The sequence below is a fragment of the Anopheles nili genome, chromosome 3 (assembly GCF_943737925.1).
Source record: "Anopheles nili chromosome 3, idAnoNiliSN_F5_01, whole genome shotgun sequence".
NCBI classification, from domain to species: domain Eukaryota; kingdom Metazoa; phylum Arthropoda; class Insecta; order Diptera; family Culicidae; genus Anopheles; species Anopheles nili.
The window spans coordinates 53734426-53750177 of record NC_071292.1 but is presented as its reverse complement, the minus strand read 5'-3'; the positions used below and the strand labels follow the sequence as shown (position 1 = coordinate 53750177).

General features: G+C 49.9%; 1 protein-coding gene across 1 annotated transcript in view; it reads right to left on the bottom strand.

The window, feature by feature from the left end:
- The window catches only part of LOC128724611 (collagen alpha-1(XVIII) chain), a 185058-nt gene extending 176245 nt beyond the window's left edge, over positions 1–8813 (bottom strand). The window contains exon 1 of the mRNA XM_053818333.1: positions 8806–8813. Coding sequence (XP_053674308.1) covers positions 8806–8813 — 8 coding nt within the window. The remainder of the gene's footprint in view (positions 1–8805) is intronic.
- Positions 8814–15752: the final 6939 nt, after the last annotated feature.

Genomic DNA, 15752 nt, shown 5'->3' with positions numbered 1-15752 from the left:
ATCTCCCGCGTGGGTGGATGAACAAAGGCGCCGAAAGGCAAACATAAAGAGCGCAGGTGTGCAGCAACGTGTCATATGATCGTATTGTTCCGGAATCCGAGCCCAAATCAAACGAACACTGTGTAACTTGAAGCATGGGCGACGATGGTGAAAATAAAATTACCAAAAAAGAGAAAAGGTAACCAGACTCATAGAAAATATATGCAACCAAACACCGTACAAGTACCCGGCAGCGGGTTCGCGCACAGATTTCCCACCAATGTGCAGTATGAATACCGGCGCGCGCGTCCATTTGCAAAATCACAAGCCCTATACAAATTTTCTTCACATTCATTATCATACCGGCTCAACGGGAAAGGTATCCCTACCAAACAAACAAACCAAAAAAAAAACACCCACACAGCCCAATCTTTTCGCGAACCACCGCAAAGGACCCTCAGCCCCGGTGGTCCTAAATCCGGATGACTCGCGCGCACAACCTTTCATCGGCACCGGGCAGACTTACAGCCAGATTATCCGTGCTTTCAGTTCGAGCTTTCGGGGATCGGAAAATATGCTCACCCTTGCCTTTACGAGGAGCATCCTTTCACGAACGGGCAGGGGTTTTTTTCCCTCCCGTTTTTTTGCTGTTGTCTGCTACAAATTCAAATTAGGCCGCGTACCGGCACATTTGTGCGAGAAAAGCGGTCCCAAACCAAATCCGCGCCCGGTGCGCTACCGGGAACGAAAGGCGACAGCTTGAAATGTTAATTAGTTTACATCATCAACCGCCGCGTTACGCGCGTTTGGACGCGCAAGCCGGATTTTCGGGCGGATTTCACGCGGGTGTCTTAGTGTGCCGGGAACTGACCTCGCAAGGGTGGAATTTTCCGAGCGACCAGAAAGCGGCGGCGCCACGCGTATTTCGCAGGTGATGCAAACGAGTATCGATCAAACCCCGGCTTCTACCGGTTAATGAACGCCCGGGTAACGCAAACACCGAAAGGGTTGTGCGGCGTATAAAAATGTCCAAGTAGCACTAATAGATTTCATTAGAAACTCTCCAGCCGCTCGTGTCTCACGCAAGGGTTGAATTTAGACCACGCGCACGCATCAAACGGAGGCAGGATCAGGCCGAGGCGTTCGCTCGGTGCCAGCTAATGAAGAAATCACTTTTGCTCGTTGACCTTCCGCGAGCAGGGATTGGCCGTTCCGTGGGCAAAACATGACATAAGAAAGTTCCCGCTTCTCCGTCGGAATGCTTTAATCGTGTCCTCGTGACCGTGTTCCGCTGGCATGACAGGAAGTTGGAGTGATGTTCGTTCGGTTGAAAAGCGACGTCTTCGCGTGACCAAGCAGAACCAGACAGACCTGTTTGGATAGCTCGGAGCCTCGCCAACAAAGAAAAAGGGACACCATTCGTAAGGGTCGATTGCGAAAATTAATCAAACCGATCAAGGGAACGCGGAATGGAGCCAAGCCAAGTATTTTGCTGCCATCTTTCGAGAGAGAAAAAAATGACCTCTTCTTTAACAGCAACTTAGGTAATAGCGACCCGAATTGTCTTTTTTTGGTTTGCTCTCCCCCCTCTTTCTAGTAGGCATTCAGAAAATTGCTTTGATTTCACTCAACTCCACCCACCCACACGCACATATTAGGAAGTGGGTTGAGATCGATTACAACTGCCCAGCTGCCACGCCGGCACTAGTTTACTCCTAATTAATAGAAACATTCCGCTTCGCATTCCATAATTTAATTAATGCTCATCGTTAGCGGGGGTGCGTCGTGCGAACACCCAAACAGCAGAAAAAAAAACGACACAAAACCAATCAATCGGTACCGGTGTGCCGGTCGGTGTTTTACAGGCACGTTTTATCTGCATTGTTCCGGCACAAAGGTATTGCGTTTTTTTGTTTCGTTTTAATTTCCCTCACCCTCTGAGCTTCCCGGGGCCTATCGAAAGTGAGCACACGAGTCGAACATTCCGACCCCGTTGCGGTTGGACTGGCTGCAAATTCATCGCAAAACAATACAAATAAAGCGGAATTTAATTAAACAAAATTAACTCCTCAAGCACGCACGCACGCACGCACGCATTAAAAACGCACCGCCTCTGACCCTTGCCGATGCCAAACCTTTAAGCGACATTGTGGCGAATAAACACGCACCCACGTGTGCCTCTGTGTGTGTGTGTGTGGGGGTGTGTTTCCATTTTTAACGACCAAACGACGACCATTCCAACCACCCACCCGTAATGGCGGCCATTATCAGCGTGTCCTTACCACGGGGTGGTGGGCTGGGAAGTGATAATACAATTTTCTCGCGTATCTCGCTGCCCACGAGATGGCACCTCCAACAATTATGCTTCTCTCTCTCTCTCTCCATCGTAAAACACAACGAACTGCCGCCCGCAGCATCGTGGCTTTAAGGCATTCGTGGTTCTACGCCGGCGACTTCCCACCATCGTCACGAGCCCAATGTCCTGCCACGGGCGGGCCGGGATGAGCAAAAATTAATTTCTCACCGTAACAGGCATCATAACATCGTTTGCCCGGGGTTTTGTGAATGATAACGAGACTTCCCGAAGGCGGGGGAGAAGGAGCAAAAAAAAAAAAGAGAGTCCTACTCCAACTTCCCATCGACGGGCGAGTCTCGCGATTTCCCGCCACGGTGTGTCGGAGATTACCAGGAACCAAACGGGCAAACAACGGCACGCACTTGACGCGTACCGGTTGGGGCAAATTTGTTTGCTCTAGTGCTAGAAAAGCGCGCGAAAATGCTATGGGGACTTGATTAGAAAATAACGTCCTCCCTCTCAAAAAAAAAAACGATAGCAAACCCCCCGTTGTTGACTGGAGACTTCCCGGCAGTTGTGAACTCAAGTGGAACATCGTCACGAACTCATCGCAGTGATTATTCGCTTCAAGCGCTGATTACTTCGCCTACGCCTTAATTCCATCGCCCGACACGCCCACACACACACACACACACCGCAAAACAATTGGGCCGTGAACAATTGCGCGACAATTGACTCTCCCGAGGGTGCGAGTGGTTCATTAACGTAGGCGCACCGAAACGCGCGCCCATACGCGTACAAAAGGAACGGTGAACACAAACTCGCGGACAAACTCTCGTTTTCGAAATCAATTTCAAATTCCATCAAACACCTCCAGTGCCGTCAACGCACGCGGATCCTGGGAAGATGAGCGAACTTTTACGCAAACACGATTAAACTGGCCCCCTGGAGCTGCGTGCCATCGCACCGCGCAAGGATGCTGCCCCGTATGAGTGTGAGTGCGAGTGAAAGAGAAGGGCGAATTAAAAAAAAAAAGCTGAGCTGTTGCAAATAGGGGGCGGGAAAATATGCAAAAAAGAAACAATAAATTTTCCCCGTCCACCGACCACGCAACATTTGTTAGCCGCTTCCGTGTCGTCCTCGGGGTTGCTTTGGGTGCGTCAATATTCGTCATTTTATGCCTTCCTTACTCACTCACTTGCTCTCTCTCTCTCTCTCTCTCTCTTTCTTTAAGCGTGGCTACACAAAAAAGGTAGTAATAAAAAGAAAAGTAATCCACCGATTTCACTAGCATCGTTTTACTTCCATCCTGCACCGTCTTCAAATAAATTAAGAGATCTGCCCTCAGGAGGGCCCGACCTGCCGTGAACCGTGTAAAAAGCAGGGAAATAAAACTAAGCAAACTTGGCAATAATAAAAAAAAATACTACGGGCACACACACACCCACCCACACACCTCCCACTCATCGGCAGGAGCAGCGAAATGATAATAAATTTGTGCAGCATAAATTAGCGGGCCGAACCATTTTTGCGACAGTTTGCCGCCCCCTTTTGTGCCGTTCTGCTTTTGAACGAAGGACTCTCGGACTCTGCTTTATGATGTCACCTACGGTGGGGGTGGACACACCTCCCCCCCCCCCTCCCCCCCCCCCCCCCAAACGCACTGACGATAGCTGACTTTAGCTGACCAACGCACCATTGGGGGCCCCTTCATCGGGTGGGGATCTTATCCGCTTAACGGCGATGGCAGCCACCTTCACCCCACACGAAAGGACCTCACCACCCACCCACCCACAACCGTGAGGAAAAACTCCTCCTCCTTGCCGGGGAGCGCGTTGCTGTTAATTGGAAATTTTATTTATTGGCCTCAGCTGCGTATAAATTACTAATCCCGCTGACTCCTGCGCTGCGTATCGGCGACCACCACCCCCAACCGGCGTGCTGTGAGCGTGGGCGTGGAGAGAGAAAGGAGCATTTCCAATTAAAGAACAGGTTATGGATGGCGGTTTTTTGGAAAAACGGGTGGCAAACTTTTTGGCCCCCCCCTCCGGGGCCATTGGCATAACCGGGAAATGTATGCAAAGCTTGGCCGGTTTGTTTCCTGCTGGCAGAAAGCTTGGCCACAGCTTTCGCCCAACGAACGTAAATTGGAGTGATTTTGGTAAATTGAAACACTTTGGCGCCATCAACAGCGTTCGTGCGAGAGTGTTAATCATGTTTTAAAACAATACTCTCAATGGTCCTCCCCCAGCAAAGCAGTAGCTGGTGGCTGGACGAAAGCCACCTCCCCAACGTGGATGTGTAAACAGGAATGTGATCGTTTATTTATTTTTTTTTGTAAAACTGTGAACAATTTTTTTTCCTGATACATTCTTTTCAATGCATAACTTAGCGACCTAACCCACAAAGACGTAATTCGTATCCCATCTCAAGCGGAAGCACCCACCGGAATGCGATTGCGTTCGCGCAGGTGGCTGCAAATCCGGGCAAACTTTCGTTCGTGAGTGAGAAAATAGAATTTTTGCCTAGCGGGCGCGCGCACACAAATTTCATTTAAGCTTTGCATAATTGTTTCGTCCACCGGGACCGATGTCAAGACGTTTTTCCCGTTCTGCTTTCCTTATTTTTTTCTTCGTTTTTTCGTGGCTCTTCAACGACGACTTCTCCATTCAAACACTCGGCAAAATGCAGGCGGCGAAAACTTTGGTGCCCTCCCGTCGAAACGAACGGCGGCGATTCGCGTTGATGAGATTTTTCTCCCGGGCAAGTCGCAGCCAGTATTTCGACCGCACCGCACACAGATGAGTGACTGGTAAACGATTTCCACCCTGCCGGCCGACCGGCCGGACGGAACAATTGTAAAGCTGACTAACCAACTAGGTCAGATCTTCCGGAAGACAAACTTTCAATCTTTCCTAAGTTCACTTCATAGATCCTTTTTTTTTTGCTTTTGCGTTGCGTTCATCCACTCAAGAATAGTGTTGGTCTTGTATCGCAGCGTCATTTCGTGTTCGCTTTTTCTTCTTTTTTTGTTGCAATCTTCTTTTTGCTCCGGGTTTTGCCATCGCTTCCAGCCGCAGCGGCAATCTTCCGTAAACCATTTTTCCATTCGCTCGCTGGCGAAACGAGTCCGCGGTTGCAGCAGGCCATTATCCAGGAAGTTTAATGTTGAGCTAAAGGAAAACGTGCCCCCCCACCCAATCCATCCGCTGTGACCTCCGGCCGCAAAAGGACTCAGACGAATCTTGCCGGCCCACCACCGGTGGTGGTGCCAAAGTTTAATCACGATGGCTTTTGGCCCGTTTACGCGACACTCCACGCCACCGTTATTAATGTTCCCGCGCGCACAACGCGCTGACCCGGGGAAAGGTTCCGGCCAACCCCGGAGCCCGGCGGGAAGAATTTGTCAGTATCGCTCACTAAACTTTGCCAACCCAAAGCCCCAAGATTACCCTTGCCACTCCCCCCCAAAAAAAAACAGCCGGAAGCCAACGGCTGGCAGCTGCCGACGCGGACTCAGCTGTCCATCGGCACGAAAACTGCATGAAAGTTCCATTTCTTTTGCGGCCCTGCGCTTCGCTACAACTTTTGCGCGATAAATTTCAACTTTGCCGACCCCGAACCACCGACGCGAGAAATAAATAGTTTTACATAATCTTTCGCGTCCCACCCCCTGAAAGAGAGGGTGGTGCGTGGCTCGGGTTGCATTTACGCAACAGGAATGACGCCAAGTGCCGCACGAGATCTTGCCAGATTTCGGTTGGAAATAGTTAGCACAAAAGGGCACTTCCATCGCAAACCCGGGCACCCGAGATTGACGGGCCAGCCGGCAATGATTGAAATTGTATTAATTTGTCGAGAGTTGACGTGCACGAGCCACTGCCAGTGACCGCAGAGTGTGGCGGTTTTGATTTTCACTCAAACCCTCCCCCCTCCTCGATTGCCGACAAGAAGCGGGTCCTCACCAATCATGCGCGTCCCGTTGTACGTGCGGCTTGTACGAAAGGTCGCCGGAAGGTTCTGGCCCAGTCACCGGCAACGCCCGGTCCGGAAATCATCCAACAGCGGTGAGGCACAAAAACGGGAAACGAGCTTAAATTCATTTCGGAAAATGGCTGTTGATTAAATTGAACTTGTCAGAAAGAAGTACGGTCCCCACGGGGGTTCTCCACGCTGGCATCATCAGACGAGCTTTGCTGCTTCCGCTTCGCTTTCGTGCGACGGCCTCGAACAGGGAGAACCGGGTACGGGACACTGGAACCGGACTTCCCTGGAAGGGTACGAATGGGGTCTTCCCGGGCCACCGAGTGGAAAACGGCAAATCATCAACCGAACACGTGATGATAAACTTCAAAACCGTATCAAAGCCAACTTCCGGACCGGTAAACTCTCACGCCGGTCGGTCGGACGGACGAACTGCTGGAGCCAGTTCCGAATCACCCGGCCGCTTACGGAACACGAATGATAAGCTTAGCTTACGGTCGTGGACAAGACGGCCACTGACTCGAGAACTGGCCAGTGCTGGCTGAAACCAGTGTGCGCCGGAACGGGACATACTTTTGCAATTATGCAGTTAGTTTTTCATACCTGCTGCTGCATCGACACTCTGCTGCATCAGCGTCAGTATTAAGCGCCCCGAACGGCTCGTCATCAACCGGGAACATAGGGCGACCGGGCGCTAAAGGACGACACCCCGGGTTTGAAACAGCTGTGACCTGATGCAACTGCGCTTCGTTCCCGTACCACTCGGACTCTGCCGCTTTCTTCCAAATCCAACCAACTTTCAGCCACTGTCACTGTGTGTCCTGCGTTGTTGAAAGGCGAACGGTGGATTAGTTTATATTTACGACGTACTCACGAGGATTGCCGGTGTCCAGTCGAGCGGAACCAGCCCGAATAACATAGCAGGATCAACTTCGCATGGGCCCCCGCCACACGTGTTACGGCGGTGCGCGCGACTGGACGAGAATGGACACAATTTTTCATCGTTGCTGCAATCGCTTCCGGGACTAACACCGACTGCGCGTACTTTGTAGCGGTGGCAGCGTTATTTTACACTGGCACTACCCGTGCATTCGGTGTTTTGTTCGAACATTTCCATTACGATGAGATTTCCACGTGCTAGTTTAATTAACGAGCATCATATAGCAACGTCACCGGCCATGATCGGTGGTACACCTGCCAGACGAACAGGGAAACCCCCGGCCAGGCTTTTATTTTGCGCTTTGCGTTTACGCCAAAACAAATTCCAATATTTATGGGCGCATATTAGCCACCGTACCGGGGAGTGCAGGTTGCGTGAGCTGACGCAAACCACCCCGTTCTGCTGCTGCTCCTGAGAACCAACTATTTTGTCTCATTGCGCGACCCTGCCGGGCTAAACAGATGCTGGACGACATGTGGGAGGTTTGTTTGAAAGAAAGAAAAAAAGTAGCACTTTTTTGGTGCACTTCCACACGACCGGTCGAATGGCCTTTTCCGAGTGTGAGAAGAGCCTTTTGGGAGGGCTTACTATTATCGTCAAAACTGTAGGCTAGCTAATATAACCTGCACACCGGTACAGCTATCCTTGCTGGGACGAGAGCTGAAGGGTGTACTTCAGCACTGGCAACAAAACTGGCAAGCCAAACCATTAATCCTCTTAGCGCTGTGCAACGTGTACCTTTCCTTTTTTGCGCTCAACTTTGCTCACTTCCTCGAGAAAACGTTCAACCACTCGACGCAAGGACCGTCGGAAGGATGTACTCGGGAACGGTAATTACAGCCAAGACGACGCAACCCAGGTAAGCCCCCCAAAATGTCCTCGCACAATGCTGTATCGCTTCCAGCCGTTACTGCTCGTTGGTGAGAGAGCGAGAGAGAGAGAGAAGAAGCAAAAAAAAACATCCCACCACTTTTGCGCGGCATTAGTGGCTGGAGCCTTAGACTGAAGACGGGGAGCCCACACATAATGCTCGTTTTTCTTCACCGCGAATCGCGAACGGAAAAGGACACGGACACGGTAACCAGTAGACCATTTCAGCGCACTTTACACGGGAGCCATTTTTTACTCGCATTTAAACCTTTTTTCGCGTAATTCCTTCCAGCCTGTCACGATGCGCCTCCGTTGTTCGGTTCGGTTGAAGGGCCAGGATTTATTGCCACAACCACAACCCGCGGCACAACAAGCTTTCCATAAGGCAGCAACCCTTCGCCGGGACGGCTGGATGGGTCACTTGGCTGGGTGGGAAGCTTAAACGAGTGTAGCGCATAAATGCGCCACTCATTATCAGGCTCAGGGCTTGGCGGTTATTAAATGAAATGGACTTTTCATTAACTATCGCCGCCCCGTTATCGTGTGTCGGCTCTGTCAATGGGTTAAGCATCCCGTCGACCCGTTCGCACGCATGTGTTTATTTTACCGCACACAGCATGTGCCATTATTAAGAATTTCCCCCCAGTGGCTACTGACGTGCGGAACGGATAAACGGCATCATAATCATTTACACGATTAAATCTTCTCGCCCAAAGCACGCTCCTTATCGGCTAACCCGGCCATCCCGGCGGTTCAGCGAGAACGGTTGCAGTAGCAAGCCGAAATCGATACCAAAAGATAACACCACACCATTTTAATGACGGTTTCGGCTATCGGATCATCAATGTTATCCGATAATGGCGAGGTCCTTGCCGGGGAGTGGTGCTGCCGGGTACGTCGAATATCAGAAACATATTCGGGACATCAAAACAAATACGTGCCACGTGCGTTAGGGTTAGCTCAGGTGCACTGGAAAAGCATAAACATGCCATTGGAAAACCCGTTCACGAGCGTTGGTGTGGTGGTTTTATCGACGCGCTCAACCTGCGATGCGACACCCATCAATCGTGCCACAAGGTTGAACTTGCCATCCGAAGGTCACTCTCCGCAAATGCATCATGTACGCCCAAGTTGGTGCCAAGTTCGACCCACACTCTTGCAGGTAGCGTAATAAAATTAGTACATCGGACGGTAACTAATTGCACCGGGCATTAATCAACGGGCTTCGGGACCGAGAACGATCGGTGGCTAATCAATAAGGATGTTATTTATGCGCGGACAGGCGGCCCTCCCTTGATACGTAAAGTTCGTCCATTCGTTTGTACCGCACGAACGAGGGCAATCGATGAAATTAAGAAAATTTATATGCCCTTGCTGACCTAAACGAGATTTTCTATCCTACGACGATTGGCCTTGAGACGAGCGTGTTGTTGCTCTTACATGTGCAGCACGCCGGGAGCTAATGTTTATTATGTGCAATTAGTCTAGGAAAAACAAAAACCCGTAAAATGGACAGCTATTTGTGTGGTAGCTTGTTTCGAACGAACAACAAATCCAGAAATTCGTAACTTGGCTGGTATCTTTTCAAGTAGTTTCGGCGATGGTTAATCCAATTCTTCCGTACCTGTCTCCAGCGGGCAAGATGATGCAAGAGAAGAAGTTGATGGTCGCTTAGCTAGAAGTAAAAAAAGTGGCTATGAAAACGAATTCTCTATCCGATTTGGCCATGAGGGAGAACCCCCCCGGAAACCACGCCAGTCTCAACTTACGACGCTGGACGGCAACTCGGACGGTTCTGTAAACGGAACCACTATCGGATACGGCTGAATCTCTGTCTTCAGCGGCGAAGGCATCTTCCACTCGGACACGTTGGAATTATTTTGCACAAAACTCTCGGATTGTTCGTGGAATGGGTTGCTTTCGTTACAAGGCAATGAAAACCCCTTCGCTTGGAATGGCACACCCATCGGATGGGACTCGGACACACCGGAAACGAACGCATTCTGGAACCAATTTCGAGCCTTCGCGTAAAATGACGCGTTTTCTAAACCGCACATGGAGACACTCTTCCCGAACAAGGTGAACAATTGTGTATCATCGGCGGCCATTGCTAAATCTTCCACCTGTTGCTGCTGCTGCTCGTCAGCGTGCGATTCTTCAGCGATCTGTTTACGGTTTATCTTTCGTTTTTTTGGCACCATTTTACGAAATACACTGGACTTTTACCGTATGTATCGAAGCGACACGGAAGAAAGTGACAATATACCACAAATTATGCACGAAATCACTTACTTTTATGAACTCTCGATTACACCTTTCGGAAAGCACGCGCAAACTACTACTTCATGTGCTACGACGCATGACAGCTATGAAAAGCACGTGCGTTTACGCTGTCGGGTGCGAATCTAAACTGGGAACGATGCGCCGAACGGGTCAGCGACTAAGCGGCCATATTGCCGAATGGTGGAATAACGCGTAACGTGCATACCTTCAGGCGCATATGCACATCGACATGCGATCATTTGTCATCAACAATCCCGTACACCGGCGTACCGGTAAACGATACCATTAGTCTTTCGGAAACGGATGTCGTGTCTCTTTTAAACTGTTGCCGATTCGATTTTAATCGAAAGCGTACGCTTTTTTTTCCAATCCCGTCAAGGGAGACAGCATCATTACCGCAAATTCGAATCGAAAAACAACCGAACCGAATACGCGCCCATTTTCTTTTCAATTTTATTGTCAGCATGTCATTAGCAGCAAGCCTGCTGCCAGCTGACAATTTGGGCTTGTTCTATTTTCCGCCACGAAGGGTCTCAAAAACTCCCCATGGGGGTCCTCGTAGCAGGTCGAGCCCATCGCATGCAACCGCGTTTTTCACCGTTTCCTGGAATGGGGGTAAAAATCGAGACAAAAATCACTGCCGGACGAGAAACGGTACGAAGGAGTCGTGAGTGTGTTTCTCCTCGGTAATAAATCAATATAAACGAGCTATTTTTCACTCTGGACTCAAACCACTACCTCTAGTGCCGTCCGTCGCGACGCAATCCGTCAACGTTACCCCAAGTTCAGAAGTCAGTGTTGAGCGTTTTCCCCTACTTCATGAGGCAATAGGACGGTATGCATACTTACTGCTGTGCTTGTGCGGGAAAGCGACTCCCCTACCCCAAGGCATGGCTAGCGCTCCTAGCCAGACTGGGTCACTTGGCCAAATTTACTACAGCCGGTGATGGAATGAATGAAACCGCGTTTTCCCGCAATTTCCCGCCAGATGTCGACCGACAAAAATGATGCAGATAGCACCGGGTTCTAGCGCATGCGTTGGTGACCGCGTTCGGAATGAACTACCGGCTACCGAAGTTGCGAAGCACAACCGAACCTGCAGCCTTTTTCCGAGCAGGAGTTTTCCCCTCAATTTTCCACGAGGATGCTCCGGCTTTTCTTCGGGTTCCGAGTGGCGTGAGAGCATTTGTAAGCTGCTGATTACTCGACGGTACGAAGGTGCTTTAGAGCGTTTCCACTACTCGCACGAGATCAAACGCTCGACCGTCGCAGCACGCGCTGTTGTTTCCCTGATAACGCCGTATCGGAGAAGCGCGCTCGCCAAAGCAACAGGGCGTAGGGTTTTTATTTTTCATTTTCCTGTCCGAAATAAAAATAGCTGAGGCGCTTTTTTTCCAAGTTGGAAACTGATGCCAGCATCGAGACACTGGGCGTGGGATGCCTTGGATTCGTTTCATTACGGAACCGATTGCGAAATTCGTAGCACATTTTCAAATTGGCGTTCAGGACATGGCCACTTGCCGTGCGAATTTTGCAAACAATCTCATGGCAAACGACCTGAGCATCCGACAACATGTCAAAACGCACAATGGAAGTGATTAAAATAATTAAAAACTTACCGACAGCCACACAACGCGGTGTCTCAGCTAAACACCTAAAGCGAGCATTCAGCCACGGAATGGGCCACGTTCCCATGAACTGGGGCAACTTTTCGGACCACGGCATGCCAAGCCCATTGTACTGGCCAAAAACCCCGTCCAGCTCGGCGCATTGTCTCGTTTATTTCTAGCGAATTGAGCAAATTGTGAAACTTTCACATCCAGACCCGAATCCCTGCCGAAAGGTGATTAATGGCTTGCGCCGGAAGTGGGCGCCAGGATGGATGTTTTACAAAGCGACACGAGACCGCCTTTTCAGACCGGGTTGGTGCTATTGATTGATGAAGAGCATCTACACCCCCTTCCGGGTTGTGCCACAAGTTGCGCTTTGAGTACGCTTTAAGTTGATAAGAAGCCGTGCCAAAACTCGCCCATTTGAATTAATCAATCTCTTAAAGGGGTGGGCGGTCGCGTGAATGCGGCTTGAAAAAAAAAAAGACGAACCTTCCTTTTGCAGAGCAGGATTAGTTCGTTTTCCCTGCACCAGGAGAACAAAAAACCGACCAACAAACCTTTGAAGTCGGCAGTACAAACGTGTCGAACGGATCGAACACTGAAGCCCGAGAAAGGACGAGCTCGGTCCGTGTTTCCCGCACCCGCAGACAACCTGTGGCTCGAAATGGGGATGATTCGGGGTGGTAGTTTTTTTTTTCTCCTCCACCATCGACCACCCAAAAGCACCACTCAGAACATAGCAGAGAGAGAGAGAGAGAGCGAGCCCCACGCCCGTTCATCGCTTTTTCGCCTAGCCGCGGCAAGCCTAAAAGCGCCTCCGGGTGGCCGGCGGAGGATTTGGTTTCGAAATGAGTATGAAATAAAATAAGGGTCATTCCGTTTGGGTGCGTTCGACAAGAAAAGCAATCCGGCCCACTCTGCCCCGGTATCGGCTGTGGGCCACGCTCAATCCCACGCTCGCACCTCGTGGCAATGCAAACATTTGTATTAGTTTCGGCTCATAAAACACGCCACCGCCGACCGTATTTGGAGTCTGTCATGCATCGTGTTAGACAGGGGGAGGAAAGCTTTCTTTTTTTGCTTTTGCTTCCTTTGCCAACCCCCGGGGGGGGGGGCTTCTTCTAGCGCGTGTGTATCCTGTCGACAGCGGTATGAAAACTATGGCTATCGAACAATATACGAGCGGCCGTTTTTTTTTCCAACCGGGTGGGTTTATTTCTCGCAATTCGCACCACCTCCGGGGGATATGGTCCAAGTGCATCAGCCGGTACCACTAACGGTCTCTGGTAGGTGGATGAAAAGAAAAACAAAGCATAAACTGCACAAAAAACACTCGTTTTGCCGATCTGCACTAGGAAGTACGAGGAAAACTCCTCGCTTTCCACGCAAACATCCACATCTCATTGAAATGTGCTCGTCCCACACGTACAGGCAGAACACTCTTTTCCCGGACTACACTCATCATGCATGCCTTCTGGAAGGTGTATCTAAAGTACATATATATACATCTGTACAATCTTCCAAACCATTGTGACCATCCGGCCGTTGAAAGCTACTCAGAAACTGTGGCTCTACTTCGAAAAGCCTCGCACGCATTCAGATTTTTGGAATCCTTCACTCGGGTGCTGATGCTGTGTCGAGTTTTCGTCACAAATGAACTCCAAGTGCGTGACTCGATTTCTGGAAAAAATTATCAGTGAAAATTGGAAATTATTACTTATTGCGCTACGCCGTGATAAACGGATTTTTTTTGGAAAAATTACCCCAAAATGACGAAGCAACCACGTGACCACGGAATTTTTGCCTGCAACGCGCCTAATTTACCGTCGCTCTGTAAACGCCGTTGCTTAGGTGGTTTTGTAATCTTCTCACAGTTTAGCTAACTCCACTGAACAACCAGCCGTCATCCATCCGTCTGTCCGTCCGTCCGTCCGTCCAGCAATTCATTCGAGCACCGAAAGTATCCACCAAGCGGTTCCCTTTCAAAACGCACGACACGACCTTCCGGTACCGGTGAAACTCACTGCAGATGTGGAAAGCCCGGTTTCCCCGCGTACATGGCCTCACGGAACACGTTAGCTAATTGTTATTCTACGTGCCGTCCCAGACGGTCCGGAAGGCTCTCGGGGGTCCAACTCCGATCCCGAACGTATTTGAATACAAACCTTCCTCATCCGTTCCGGGAACCGGGACCGATGTTAGAATCAGGATTCCATCGTCCTCCACGCCAGGATAATATGGCCAGCGGGTTTACTCGTCCCCTTTCGCTTTCCCATCGCCCCTTTGTTCGCCGCTCTTCCCGACCATCATTCGGCCGCGTTTGTTTGTCCAGCAGTCCCAGGCAGTTGGCAGCGTGCGGGAAAGGCTGATGGTAAATGAAAAAATCATAAGCCATCATTCGTCCTCCTGAATCTTCGTGAGCGATTCGTGCCACGAAGCGACATGAATATGAATGATGTTCTAGGACTTTCCCACACCCACCACCCCCAAAAACCACCGGTCAGATCAACATCCTACCTTCGTAAATCCCTTTCTCCTTTCCACCTACCGCAAAGCTACGGTCCGTTTTCATTTCTGTATTTATTTGTTTTCATTTTGTATCATTTTTTACATCCGCTACACTACACTAACGCTAGCTCCTCGCGGAAAAAGGGAAATAAACGGCGATTGGTTGCTGCTTTCTTTTCTCTCACTTTGTTTTGTGTTTGCATTTTTTTTTCTCTCAAAAGTGCCTGTAAAAAGTTGTGTTTTCCGGATGTTACTTTTGCCTTCCTTCCTTTTTTTGCTTCTTCTTGCATATTGTTATTATTTATCTCCGGGTGCCTTTCGTGTTTTTTTTCTTTTCTCTCCCGTTACTCGGATCGTTTCATCGTTCCGCGTTTGTGATTTGTTTCGTTTCGTTTTGGGGGGCCGTAACCTTCCCTAATCGGTGCACGGGGTGCCACCGGACACCGGAATCGATTTGTTTTCGATCCCGCTCGAGTATCCCCAGCTTCCCCTGTTCCGTTGCACTAAGCAAGATAAATTAGCTCGACTCTCGTATTTTGTTATCGCATTATCCTTTTTTTTCTTTTCTGCTTCCTCATAATCTTCGCCTTTTCGTTCGCCTCTTTCGTTTACTAACCCTACACGTGATGCTTACGAATATGCTTCGTCTTGTCCTTTTTGCCTTCTAGAGCGCCTGGCGCCTGGCGAGCTACTTACAATCAGTTTACAGTTGCGTCCTGCAGTTAACGGTAGCGCAGAAGAAACAAAACCAACAACAACAACAACAAGAAAAAAGCACAGGCTTGATTTATCTCCATCAACGAGAGCGAGATGGTGAATGTGTGAGAGAGAAAGAGCGTATGTTGGGAGGGGGAAAAAAAGTAAAATGAAACGCCAAGTGCCATCGACATGCAGCATATAAAAATTCTGCCTCTAAATCGCAGGGCAGCCCGTTCTGTACTCCGAAAGACAATTGGCAGGGTGGAAAGGATAACACACAAATAAAAAAAAAAAACACAGACCGCCATACAACAACAGCAGCAACAACACAAAGCTTTTCTGCTTGTTTCGCTTGCTAAACGGGGCCAGGAAACATCGCTAATCGAATAAATAACTCGCACGGGAGGGATCGCCATCCGCCATCGGTGCCGGCACGCCGATGCACGTAGTGGTGGTTGCTTCTTGTGATTCTTGGATGCAACGCCGACGCAAGGATGCCGATGGCCGCAGGACATCGTCCGTAGAGTCCTCGCTGGCCCCCTTTGCCATTTGCCATTGCCCAACTGTCTGCACAAATTCC